Source organism: Melozone crissalis, unplaced genomic scaffold, assembly GCF_028551555.1.
Source record: "Melozone crissalis strain CALT ecotype California unplaced genomic scaffold, PUWL_Pcris_2 ptg000018l_1, whole genome shotgun sequence".
NCBI classification, from domain to species: domain Eukaryota; kingdom Metazoa; phylum Chordata; class Aves; order Passeriformes; family Passerellidae; genus Melozone; species Melozone crissalis.
In genome coordinates this window covers 36,262,712-36,276,137 of record NW_026535796.1, presented here as the reverse complement: position 1 = coordinate 36,276,137, position 13,426 = coordinate 36,262,712, and the positions used below count along the sequence as shown (strand labels likewise).

The window sequence follows — 13,426 nt, the reverse complement described above, 5'->3', positions numbered from 1 at the left end:
ATCAAATTTGCTCTTACCTCTTGCTTCCGGTATTAAGTTCTTCTAACAGAAGGATAATATATTAAAGGAATAATAATAACACTGATAACAATAGTCTAAGAAATACATACTTCTTTCTCCATATTTCCCCTTGTTTGATTAGTCTCCCAGCAAGAGCAGCATTAATCACTGGGACAAGAGATAAAAGATAAAGTCCAATTTGAATTTGCTGTGCGCTACTGAGAATGTATGTGTGTGTTCAGGCAGGAGGGAGGGAGGCCGCAGGATAATCTGTCATTTTATATATTTATGCTGTTGGAGGCAGTCGGAACTGGTTCTCCATTGTTACCACAGATTAAAATCATTCATGTCCTTATACTTTCATTGGAGGTCATCTTTCAGGAAAAGAGAGATATTATGACCAAGTTAAACTCAAGCTATTTCTGCAAATCTCTGTGTATGGCTTGGACACCAAGGCAATAGCTTGGATGTTAGAAGAACACAACAAATAGTATTTTTTTGTTCTTACCTGACCTGACTCTTTTTACACTGAGTTTTCTTGCTTTGAAAAAGTTATGGGAAAAGAATAGCAGCAAGTGAGAGGAAAAGGTGCATTTTAAATTATCTTAGTACAAGTGAGTGATCCCAGCTCTATTCTGACTTTGAACTGCCATGGAGGATCCATGGATCCTCAGATCTCCCTTCCAGCATTTCAACTGAACTGAGTCCCAGCCAGCTTGGCAGAAATAAAAGACTTTCTCCTTAGGGAACATGGAGTGTGGAGCCAAACAAAGACTAAAAGTAGAAGAGTGGTTACTAGGCCATATAGAATGAGTTTGTCTTTCCCGAAAACCTTTACTTCTCCAAAATGGAGTTCCTAGAACCATCAGCCTACCAGTTCTGGCCAGGTCACTCTCCCTCTTTAAATCAAGCTGGTTCTTTCCCATTTCTCTGTGAGAGAGAGGTATCTCATCCTTTGGACTTTAGTTGCCATCTGCCCCTCATCATTCATCCTTTCTCTACCCACTTTGATACATTTAGCCATTGGAGCATTTTCAACATTTCCTACTCTCTTATTCATGCCTCCTATAAAACTACGGGTATTCCCTAGGAATTATCCTTACCCAGAAATCAATTTCCTTAGAACACCTAATCTGAGACCCAGTAAAATGGGCGATACAGCACCAGTCAAAAACTCTAAAAGTAATTAGTAGGAAAGAGGATCCCTTTCATTGGTCATTTTAAGGTGAAAGGCCAACATATTTTGTATGCAAATACAAATACCAAACACCAAATAATAACTTTTCCTCGAAAAATCCACTGTAAGGAAAAAGGGAAGTGTTTATATCCTATGCAATACCAGGAGAACTGAAATCTAGTTTTCACCCCTATGGCTTTATTTTTCCTCGGGAATTTTGTGGAAACATATTCTTATCTTTCGGAATATAACAGAAGTAATTTTTCAATCAAAATGAACAACATCCCACCTACTCATATGCCATCTAAGGGAGGAGATAAAGAATTGGTGGTTGCATAGCCTGTCTTGTTAATCACTACTTTTACGAGCTGTACCATGTCAGACATATCTTGCAAATCAGTGACAACTCATCCCACAGATGAAAAGAAACTAGCAGAAATCCTTCTGTTTCTGTTAGCTAACAACATCATCATTCTGCAGAAAATCCAAGGCATTAATTAGATGGTTTCAGAAAGCAGGTCTTTCACAACAACACGGATGTGTTTCCAATTTCTGTGCATTCACTGAAATGAATGATCTAGGAAAGGTAAGAGGTACATTCCCACCTCTCTGCTTGTCCTTTAAAAAAACCTAAAAAACAAACAAACAAAAAAATCCCAAAATCCAAACCAAACAAATAAAATAGAACTATATGTTCAGGAAGCATTCTGGCAATGTCTGCAGCTTCTAGGCATTTCCCTGAAGTATATAAATAGCAAGAGGAACAGATATACTATAACAAAACATGAGCCAATCCTCTAATTATATTTTAGCCATAACCATTGATTCTACTCCATTTGTTTCCAAGTAGTTGCTTTTGCAATATTGGATCTCTTCATCATATCTTGTCGCTGCACAACTATTCTAGAACAACATACTTGTCCTATTCTTTCACTTGGCTTGGGATCAAATGTATGGTCAACTAGAATAGCTTCAGTTCCTGAGTACTGTATTAATCAGATTTTGAAAATAATCTTTCATGTGACTTTCAAGAATCCATTTTGACAGGGTAGGTGACATGTCTAAATGCACAAAGGGATACTGTGCTCTGAAAAAAGTGCATACTGATGTTATTAATTTTACTTTCTGAGAAATGTATGCCTGACTGCCTGAAGAAGGCAGGTATCAGCTTACTACAGCTGTTTTTTAGCTTCCTATTCTTTTATTCAAGAAAAAGGTCTGTTCTTGTTCACCTAAGGGCAAGTAAAAATTTCAACAGTTCTTGATCAAGGCAAAATAAAGTATCAGAGAAAAATCTAAAAAGATTCTGAAATTCTAGAAAAGTGCTAGACCCGACCCCTTTTATCCTCCCCTTGCTTTTTGATGCTGGGCCAAATCTTCATTTCCAAAATTGACAGGAGAACAGAACTGGGTACATGTGTCAAAAACATCAGCTGAGGTTTTGCTGCAAGACCCAAATGATTGCTCAGACCTGTAAGTTAAGGGAATGTAATCTCAACCCTTTTAGAGATGAATCAGCCAACTCAGACCTTCTGTAAACTATTAGACTGAAGAAATAAAAAGGCAGTGTGGATCCTAACAAAACACACAGAGGAGTGGCTGAAATGACTACTTGCTAATGCTGCTATATAAAAACAGGCTATCCAGAGAATTAGCGTAAGGTATATTTTGAGAAATCATGCTATATGCCAACTTGTGACTCTCAAGTTTGCCATTCAGATTCAGTCAAACCCCTTCCCTGGAGTCATGAGACAGACATCTCCATTTGGAGCCAAAACTGGCTACTAAGTTTGATGCTGGTAATGTCAACAAATGACAGCACAGACCCATATATGCATGAGCTGTTTTACAAGCACAATGTTCTTTATCGCTGTAATTGTGCTTAGCAGAAATACAAGGCTGAGTTTACTTTCATCATCAGTACCTGTCAGCATGGGCGAGCATAGGCTGGAAAAATAATATTACAGCAAAATCACATTCTTCTTTTGAATGGGCACTGTACTTGTGGCTCACTTATGGCACTTCTAGAAGACTGGATCCCTATGGCACTTTGAGAAGGGCAGCACAACTGTCTTCTGCAGTTGTGGATGAAACCACATGAAAATGTAAGATTCTGTTTTAGGTTATATGAACATTACAGGTAATCTGAGTATCCTGAAAACAGCATCAATAAATATAATTTAAACACAGCATATCATTTGGACATCTAATACTCACTTGGAGAATATTTTTGTGCCTTTCCCATACAGAACATTATCATATCATATACATATTTCTGGTTAGGTAGCTACTACATTACACACCAAAGATTCTATATTTCAGTGTGCACTAAATTTATTTCTCAATTACATATTTGTAAAGTATTTAGAAGTCATTTGGTATTATTGAATTAGTAACTGTAACCTACATGAACAATAGCCTGCATGAAAATTTTCAACATGTGGATTCTTGCTTCCAAACTCTGCTTTCTTTCTCTGCTCAAAGCACACTACCATTTACAGAAGAGATCTGACTGTGAATAAGTAAATGCCATTTTGTGAATGTCACTGCAGAAATGCAAGAGTGTAGTATAGGAGAAGGGATTCCACTCTGAAGCATTTGGAGCTTTGGTCTCCTGAAACAAAAAAAAATAATGGAGGAAGAAGCGGATAGAAAGGGATAAGAGCCAGACTCCGTAACTCTTGGCTGTGCCAATGAGCCAGTGAAGTCAGTCTTTAAAGCAAAGACTCATCAAAAGCTCTTTTTTCATTAGAGCTTTGCAGTCTTGGGATGAAAATGTCACTAGTGACTTATAAGAAGCAAAAACCAAATTAAAGGCCAATTTCTTTCCCTACCAAATTATTATCTATGAGTGTAAAAGAAAGTACCTAGGCAAGACCAAGGGTGAGACAATTTTATTTGTCTTACTGACAGTGAAAGTCTAATTAGACTGACAAATCTTCTGTGCTATTTTCCTTTGTGATATACACTGTAAGGAAGGATTTAGCCGGGAGCTGCACGTTATGGAAAGACATTAATCAAGATTATTGGACACTCAAGAGAGAACACAGTTAGAAGGCTGAAAAGCCTAATGGTTAAAAATAAAGGTTGAGAACCTTATTCCAAGCCATGACAATGGGCTGGACTCTCCATATAGATAATGGGAAGATCTCCTCTTCTACTCTCTAGAGAGAACAGTCTGCAAGAGAGAACAGTCTGCATATAATAAATCATGAACTGTCATTCTATGGCTCTAAGATCATAGCTGAAAACATCCACAAGTAATTTATTCTTGTCACCTACAAGTTATAGTCTGAACAGTTAGGCAAGTGTCATTTTCCGCATCTCAACAAGTTGAGTCATGCCCTGGCTATGTTACAGAGCACACAGTTTCTGGCTCCTCATGGAGAGCATAAGTTCATCTGTCCTCCCAGACAGGTTCTGATCTCTTTTTCACAAAAAAATGTTTTGATCTTGGGTCCTCAGCCATCCATGCCATAGACCAGACTTATGAGGGACCTGCCCTAGGGCCTCCAGGAGATTACTTGGTTCTCCACTTGGATTTGATGAACTGAGTGTGTTTGGAATGGAAGATGTGCATCACAATGAATGATCTCTAGACTAGCTTTAGTAATTAACTCCACACAAATTGTTTGAAAACTGAATGACCCAGCCGGAAACAAAGACAGAATGAGCCACATAAAAGCAAATGGAGAGTCTCCTAAAGAGCTTTGAACAGCGACTCATAAAAGAGAATTCTGACCACTCAAGCAGCTGCCATGGAAGGAAGACAAGGGAATGAGTGTCACTCTAACCTGTTTTCACAGAGGAATCCCAAATAAAAAAAAATCCCTGAAGTACTTCATTAATAACTGAAGTTGTTCTTTAAATCAGCATATAGGGACAAATAGGGATTCCAGAACCTCTAACTAATGAAGTAACCCTGTGAGAAGCATGACAGCCTTGCAAGATTGCAGTGTGGCTCAGCACAGTGACTCTCATGCAGAAGCAGTCTGCATGACGTCTTACCGTATGACACAGAAAAGCTAGCAGTTTGTCTTTCAGGCCTTTGTGACTAGTGTGGCAAAGCAGAAGTCTCTGAGAGGATATTATCATCACAGGAGAGTCTGATGTGTCAGGGCCCTGAGAGGCAGCAAGAAATTAGTACAGCACATACCACTTCTGAACAGAATGTACTTAAATTCAGGACAAAACCATGTGTGAGAAAGTCAAATCAGTGCTTCCTCTTGTGGCAGTGGAGCACAACCACCATTTGCAACTCACTGGAACAAACATAAGTCAAAACTTCTTTCTCTCCCTTATTTTCAGTTAGAAAAAAGAGTCAGCTCTTGCTACTTCCTTCTCTGAATCACAGGAACATTCCCAGCAGTATAGCATACAGCCATATATCTCACCTGTTTCTCACTCAAATCCTAGCTGTCCTCCTTTGCCTTGAGTTTTACTGCCTTGCAGAAATTTAGTGTAAATTTATAGACAATTTAAATGCTAATTTCAGTGCCACTGGGTATTTCCAGTAATATTTTTCTCTCAATTCTCTTTATCTTGGTTATTTGTCCAAAACTATATACTATGTCTGAGATCTTCAAAAGTTAATGCATATCATAGGCCTGAGCATGTACTGTGTATTTCTAAACCTCTTAATTTTCCCAGCTGTTTTATTCTAACTGTGCTCTAAAATACTTCTGTCAGTACTCAGACTACCTAACTGCAGAAGGTGGCTTGGTGTGTGTTACAAACAGAAGATATCTTTGCACTTATCATGCTCTTCTGTAGTTTCTTAATGAGTGATATGTAAATCTAAGTTCTTCTGAAATTCCCCTGGATTTTGTAACACTTTGTGATTACTGCCTTGATATTCTGCACAAGGCTTATATGCATTTCAAAAAGGAATAGTTTAGGTTACTTACATATGAACATGAGTAATAAAAGTAGCACAGATACTCCTAACAACTCCTATAATTCTTTATCGTGATTTGTGCTATTTCACGTTAGATGCTTCACTTTAATTTGTATCATGCCAGGTACTTTTACAATTGGACAGAACTGTTCTGCGCCAAGTAACGTGCATGTGCAGAATAAAAAGTACATTTTGAACCCTAGGAGTCTGCAATCTTAGCATAAAAGTAGATACTACACATGGATACAGAAACATGGATAATAAAACAAAAAAATGTGACAACATTGATTGACTTGATAAACAGTCATCTTAGACCATCATCAGCCTAACTTTTTGACTACTTTTTGGCATGCATCATGATGACAAAAAAGTTTCAATGGGATTGGAAAAATAACCTGCTATTGCCTTTTGTATGGTATCAGGGAGCAGAAAGATTCCTATGATCAAATCTAAGAAGTGAACAAAAAGTGCCTGAATCGTGCTGATCGGAATCAGAAGAGGCTAAACTTTAAACAGCCTTGAAAGCAAAGAATAACTGTTCATATCTGAGCAGAAAAGAAAAATCTGGAACAAGGTATAACTAACTGTATTTGTATCTCTCATAGCCTTAGGTATCTATATTTTATGCTTCCCAAAGAGTAAACTTGCTCTATTAGATTTTTCCACCACTTAGATCTAAAATTGTAAGCAGGCTTGATGATGGTGATGTTGAACACAAGCAAGATAAAATAACCATTAGGCATCTGAAAAACCATGGCTGGAGACACTGCCCAAAGAGGAAAAGACAATTTCTTCTCACTTTCACCACACAGATACTGCAACTTAAGCAGACAGAATCAAATTCCACCAAAAATAAGGAAGAAAGCCAAGCTATCTCTGCTGCAATAGCGATAAAATGGCCCAATATTGAAATGCAGAAAGTTGTAATGGAGGTACATATTGACCTTTATTTTTCTTTCAGTGGGTAGCATGAAGTGTCAAAGAGTTATTGCTTTAATATCAGCTGAGATGAGGCCATTTGTTGTGGTGCATGTGTATCCAGGAAATCGCTGCTCTAACCATGTTTTTAGAAGCACTTTGACACTTTATTAAATCTTCTTGATGCTCTTTCAGCACACAGTGGTCTCTGTAGGCTGAGTGAACTGCTACGTAGGCTAGGCAGGAAGCTTTCAGAAAGAGTTCCTTTTCAGGCAAGCCAGCATCATTTCCAGCTTGACCCAGCCCATAAAGGTCCAGTGCCATTTTCTGTCCACTGGTATAGCTAAACACAGTTCTGCTGCCTTTAAAAATTATAGAGGGCAGGATAAGAACCACAGACTTTATCACTCTGGAGATGTAACTGTACAAATATTTTCTCTAAAATTAGAACTAGTTACTGCAGAGAAGGAAATTCTCAAAAAGTTTATGACAAACAGTGACCAAACATAGGGTAATTTCCCCTCATTTAGCTATAATTTTATAAAATCACCTACTGGGTGTGTGAGGCTAATAATTCAATTAATCCCAGTCATGTTGCCACCTGGATTTACAGAGTACCAAAGCAGGCACTGTTAAACCTCATCCTGGAATTAATTACTCTAATAGCTGTAAATTCCACTGGAGCCAGACATACCTCACAGAATTGCTGTGGTTGGAAGGGACCTCTGGAAGTCACCTAGTCCAAACCTCTGGTCAAGTAGGATCAAGCAGAGTCAGCTGTCCAGGACTATGTGCAGATGGCTTTTGAATTTTAACAGCATGGACTCTCCACAACCTTTTGGGGCAACCTGCACCCATGCTCAGTCACCCTCAAGTTACAAATGTTTCCCAGTGATTAGAGGGAAAGACCTGTGTTTCAGTTTGTGCCCATTGTCTCTGGTCCTGTCACTGGGCACCACTGCCATCTTTACACTCTTCCTTCAGGTATTTGTACACACAGTTAAGATCCCCCACCATGAGCCTTCTCTTTTCCAGGATGAGCAGTCCCAGCTCTCAGCCTTTCCTCATACAAGAAATGCTCCAGTCCCTTACTCATTTTAGAGACCCTTAGCTAGAGACTCCGGCAGCTCCATCTCTCTAATGATTTCAAAACACATTTCATTCTAGTTGGTAACACAATAACATGATAGCATACTGCTGAAATAAATAATCCACAGCTCAGATTGGTTAGTCACATGATTCTTTGCACAGACAAGGACAGCCAATTAAGGTGTTTATTTCTAATCAGTACCATATTCCGGCTGCCACAAAAGTGGTTCCAAAACCACTGCATTTTAAGGGTTGAAATAACTACTTTGGCACAATTAAGTCAGATAATCTGAAATTAATTTTTTAGTTAGGAATAATTTTTACCAAATAGATGGGAATACTCTATGTTGGAACATCTACATTTTGCAAGAAACTGATCTTGATAGCATTCCTTCAAAATTCTCTGCAGGAAGGCTATAAAAGGGAAATAAAAAATGACTTCAAATGGAAGTAATGCTCCATTGCTTTTCTCCTCATTATGAACTTCACTATTGCAGCAGTTCATCCTGTCATAATAATAAATAACCATACACCCACCTCCCATTAAACTGCGTAATTCTCTTCAGAATACATTTCCCCACATATGGAACTTTTGAAACATAGTTAAAACCTTGTTCACATTGTAACAATCTCACACAAATTGGATTGCACGAGATCAGGAGCAAAATCCATTCCCACTCTTACAGGTATGTGCCACAACAATTCAGCCAGCTGTTTGTCCTGTGTCCAATACAGGAGGACATTTTTAAAACAAAGAGTTTCACGGAGCATTTTTCAGAGAAGATAGCTCCCATGAACTTACAAATGAGCAGCAAGACGAATTAAGATCTGAAGGAAATGGAGAGGACTAAGAGACTCACCTGGATGCTGGGCGGGGAGCGATTTTTCCGGGTGGTAGTGGTCGCCATCGTGGTTGTGGTTTCCATGACTGTCGTCGACATCTCCGGTGGCACCGATGTTGTGGGTGTTGTTCCCAAGATGGAAGGGACTTCCCCAACGAGTCGGACGCTTCCATTGATTTTAATGTTGGGGTTGTTCTCTGCCGCCATGTTGAGCACTTTCAGGCCATTGTAATAGAGCCCGGAGAGCTGGCCTTGGAAGAGACGCCCTCTGTCCTTCCCTCCTATGGCTATTTGCGCCTGGGTGTTGAAGATCGTTAACTGTCGTCCTAGTGAAGGGGGGGTGAATAACATTATTGACAGACATTTCCTCCAGTTTGCATACTACATTGAGCCCTGGCCCGAAGTGATGGACAAAGGAGAAGTAGATTCATTCTTGGGAGTGTATATGATGACTGTAGAGAAACAGTATGGAAGTGTGGTGCCTAAAAGTCATTAATAAGGATGATTAGCCTGGAAGTATGAATACCGAAAACTGAACCTTATACCTAAACATCCGCTCACACATAAAAACTCTGGAGGATCTTGAGAAATCTGAACCTGTTCTTTTAGGATTGGATGGATTTTAAACTACAAATAGGACTTCAACATGTGGCTATTTTTGTACTATCAATTCAAACTGCAATACCTGTCAAGCTTTAGCCCATAAATAAACGTCCTTTTGGACTTTTTGGTTAAAGCAGTAGATTAACTCATAAAGCCACTTTTAACAATGCCAAGGTTTCAAGGGTTGGCTTAAAACCAGTAAAACATCAGGTAAAAAGGAAGCAATGTAAGAATTAAGTAGGAGTGTTATGATAGGATCAGTCATAATCTTTCACCTGCAAACTTTGTGTTATGAAGGCTTGAAAATCTAAACCCAAGAAAGAACACACACAAACATTTCTGATGTCTCTGAAAAAGCAAAGCTTTTGAAATAGTGAGGATAACAGTGCTTCAGATGGTTAAGCCCCAGAATGGCTTACTCCACTCTACAGACAGTGAAATTCAAATGTAGGCAGGGTTATGTGGTTTAGTTGAGGTCACATCTTGGGTGTTACAAGAGGTCCAATACCATATGTAATAAAAAACCCAATTATTAAAAATAAATCTAGTAACAATTGCCAATTCACCTAGTTCTGCAGGACACTTACATGACATTCAGCCTGGACTGCTCTATAAATACTGTTTGTGTCCCAGGCTGCACCAGGTTTACCATGTTAAGAAATAAATTGCTTCATGAAGTGCAAAGGCAGTGCCTATAATTTCACTATTCCTCAAAAGATTAGGAGCATGCCACCTGAAATCTGCTGAATTAGCAGACAACCAGACTGGACATTGCTCAGAAGGGTTATCAATGCAGCTTCAAGTCAATCATCATTTAAATATCTTGCGCTTTTCCATTTTTATGAAGTTTGAAATATATTTTCCAATCCCAATCCCACTACCCAGTTTTCACTTGCCACTTTCTGCCTAGTCCAGGCTGATGAGCAGTGCAGAATGCCACCACGTAGGAAAGCAGAACCTATATCCACTGCTCATTCCTTCACAGCCAGTGGTTAGAGTAGATCAAAATACATGGGGGAGCTCACCAATTTTGGTCGTCGTGGCAGGTCTCGAAGCCAAGTGGTGATGCGGTGTAGCATCATCTTATGGTGACAGGATGGACCATGGGGAAGAGAATGGGGACAAGAGAAGAAATGTATCTGAAAGTAGTTCCTGTCCCCGAAGAGGGCCCTAGCTAACTAAGCAACAGTATATGGAGAGGTGTAACACACAGACATGTGGAGGTTGGCTGCACATCCCCTGTGCTCCTCACTCTCAGATTTGTAAATGGAAAATCAGGAGTTGGACAGGGTGGAGTAAGTGCATTGATTAGAAATGAGAAATAAAAATGGGGTATATCCTTCCCCTGGAAAGTGTTGAAACACCTGATGCGATGTTCTGCATCTCAGGAGGTTTTAAACTTGCCAGAGGCAACATGTGTCTGTTAAACATCAATAAACATGCACTGAAGCCACACATCCTCAGAATGCAAACAGAGCCTTTACTCTTGTCTATGACAAAAATAGGGCCCAGTAACAACATCTGTTAAGATATTAATCTCTCTCAGCCCAGCTCCTGTCTGAATTAGAGGAAATGGCACTGTACACTGTAGAAGGTCAAACTCCTGTCCCATACCATCTCCTCAGACCTTGCTTTTCTTTTCTGTCATGTTGTGCTTTGGATTTTATAAGGGATATGTAGTAAGAAGTTTACTACATCATTTCTCTAAATATGTTCCCTCCCTCCAGCACTATAGTCCTGTCCATATTGTCCCTGCCCCCAAAAACTCAGACATGTCACTTGCAGCTGTTCCCTTCTTCCCATCTCACACATGATAGAGGTAAAGATGAGTAAAGAAGGGACTTAGGAGTAAAGGGACTTATTTCACTAATCTTGAGATGTTATCCCTAAAAACAGATGGAAGATAATGGTCAGTTCAGTTTTCCATTTGCTTTTCCATTTCTTTCTTCCCTTGAATTAATTTACTATCTTTTTTATCTTTTGCCAAAGGGAAGAAGGTGGAAGGTGATAAAGGAAAATTTTTTGCTTCTCCAGGTAGGAGAGCTCCCCAGACAAGAATAGGAGCGGGGTTCTCTCACTTTTACTGGAGGATTATGACTCAGCTCAGGATATCAACTATTCTAACCTAAGCTCATAGCATAGCTTCACGTCTGTCATATTTCTTGCATTATTTGCAAGAAGGTAGACTAAGTATATTAAGCCTGAAAAAAAGAGACCATGTCTCCAATTCTGGGCCTTCATCTACATCTTCTAATGTTAAAAGAAAGTGTACATCAAGGAGGTGACCTTTTTCCAGCAAAAATAAAAAAAAAAAAAAAGAAATTTGATTTTGTATTTTGGAGTCTTCACTGTTAAATGGTTTTCCAGATCAGGATTCATGCATCGCACCATATGGTTAATGCTGGAAACCACACTAAAAATGTGTTTGCTAAAAGAACAATCACTTGTTGCAGTCACCTACTACTTGAAAATCTTCCTTCTTTGCTCTAAGATGGTGTGCATGTGCATGGTAAAGACATCAGGGAAATGAACATGGAATGAGAAAAATCTTTGGAGAGAATATGAATTTTGCCACCATGTGTCTCTTCTGATCATTCTTTGAATGAAATTTAGATGAAGCCTTTTACTTCCCCCAAGTAAAATTTATTTGGCCACTGGATTTTATTGATGAACTATTTATATTAGTAAATTCTACTAGGTTTGTAATTCAATTCTGCAGTCCTTTTTTTTCCACAGAGAACTCTTCCTACTGCTATATTAGTGTCATACTAAAGAAAAATAATGAGGTGTTTTGTAAGCATTCTGAATGTTCAGGCTCTTGTTTCTTTGCTCTCTCATTGTCTTCTTCATTTGGAAAATGGAATTCTAATTAAAAATACCACAGAGAAATCTGAAGTGCAACTTTGTCATAGCACTAGAAGAGATTTTGGGCCTGATTTTGCAAATCCTAATTCATACTAATAGTACTTGCTTCAAAAGTACAGCCACTTACATCAAGGAGACTTTACAGGTAAGAGAGATTTGAATAATTAAGTACTTCTGGGATCAATCCTTTTGATGAGATGCTTCTGGGTCTTTATTAGCTCATTCAATTGCAGAACAGGTAGCATCTGTGCTTTAGCAGACACCAAGTATTCCGCTAAGGAAATCTGCTGGATTTATGACTACTGAAGTTGAACAATTTAAGACTAACACTTCTTTTTATATTCACATACATAATCTCAATGAAGTTAATAGCATTTAATATTTTGCTTATTACTCATGCAATTCCAGACTGTAAACCTGGGCTCTTAAAATTATTTTAAACTAATTAATAGAATTTAAAAGCCCTTCAAAAGCCAATAGTGATGCCACTTCAGAAAGATAATGTGTTATATTTGTTTTCCAAGAATGAACTATTTCATTATCATGAATAACACAGCAGTACCAAAAGAAGACCAAATCTACAGCATTGAAAAATGTCAATCAAAAAGTGTTTCGTCTTACCTCACCCAAGCCAAGAACTGACATGGGCAAGACAGCTATTCTATACATGCTGACTCTCTGATGAATCTATTCCTCCATCCATCAGTTTGTGTTGCTCCATTTTGAAGCTACCCTTTCACTCACCATCTTTGTAAAATCTTCTGACAGAAGGTTTCCATGTTACATTAATTGTTAGATGGATGACCAGATGGATGAGCAGGCTGGTGAACAGCTATATAAATTACTCATTCTTATATTTTTTTAATTTGAGTGGTACCTGTATTGCTGAAAATGTCTATTTTGGAATGAAACAACCAAGTTACATTGTCTCAGATGCTACCCTGCGCAATTTCATTCCCTGACACATAATGAAAAGACTGAATTTCCCTTCACTTTAGCAAAAACATAGCCCTATCCTTCTAGCCTGACCACATC

General features: G+C 38.7%; 1 protein-coding gene across 22 annotated transcripts in view; it reads right to left on the bottom strand.

Moving 5' to 3' along the window:
- NRXN3 (neurexin 3) overlaps positions 1 to 13,426 on the bottom strand; it is an 869,162-nt gene that overhangs the window by 96,527 nt on the left and 759,209 nt on the right. For 15 of the 22 annotated variants that reach the window (XM_054275717.1, XM_054275718.1, XM_054275709.1 and 12 more), the window contains one exon: positions 8,942 to 9,249. In XM_054275717.1, the coding sequence (XP_054131692.1) occupies positions 8,942 to 9,249 (308 nt within the window). Of the gene's footprint in view, positions 1 to 8,941; positions 9,250 to 10,551; positions 10,609 to 13,426 lie in introns of all 22 variants that reach the window. The other 7 variants (XR_008482993.1, XR_008482994.1, XM_054275710.1 and 4 more) reach the window with 1 other exon arrangement.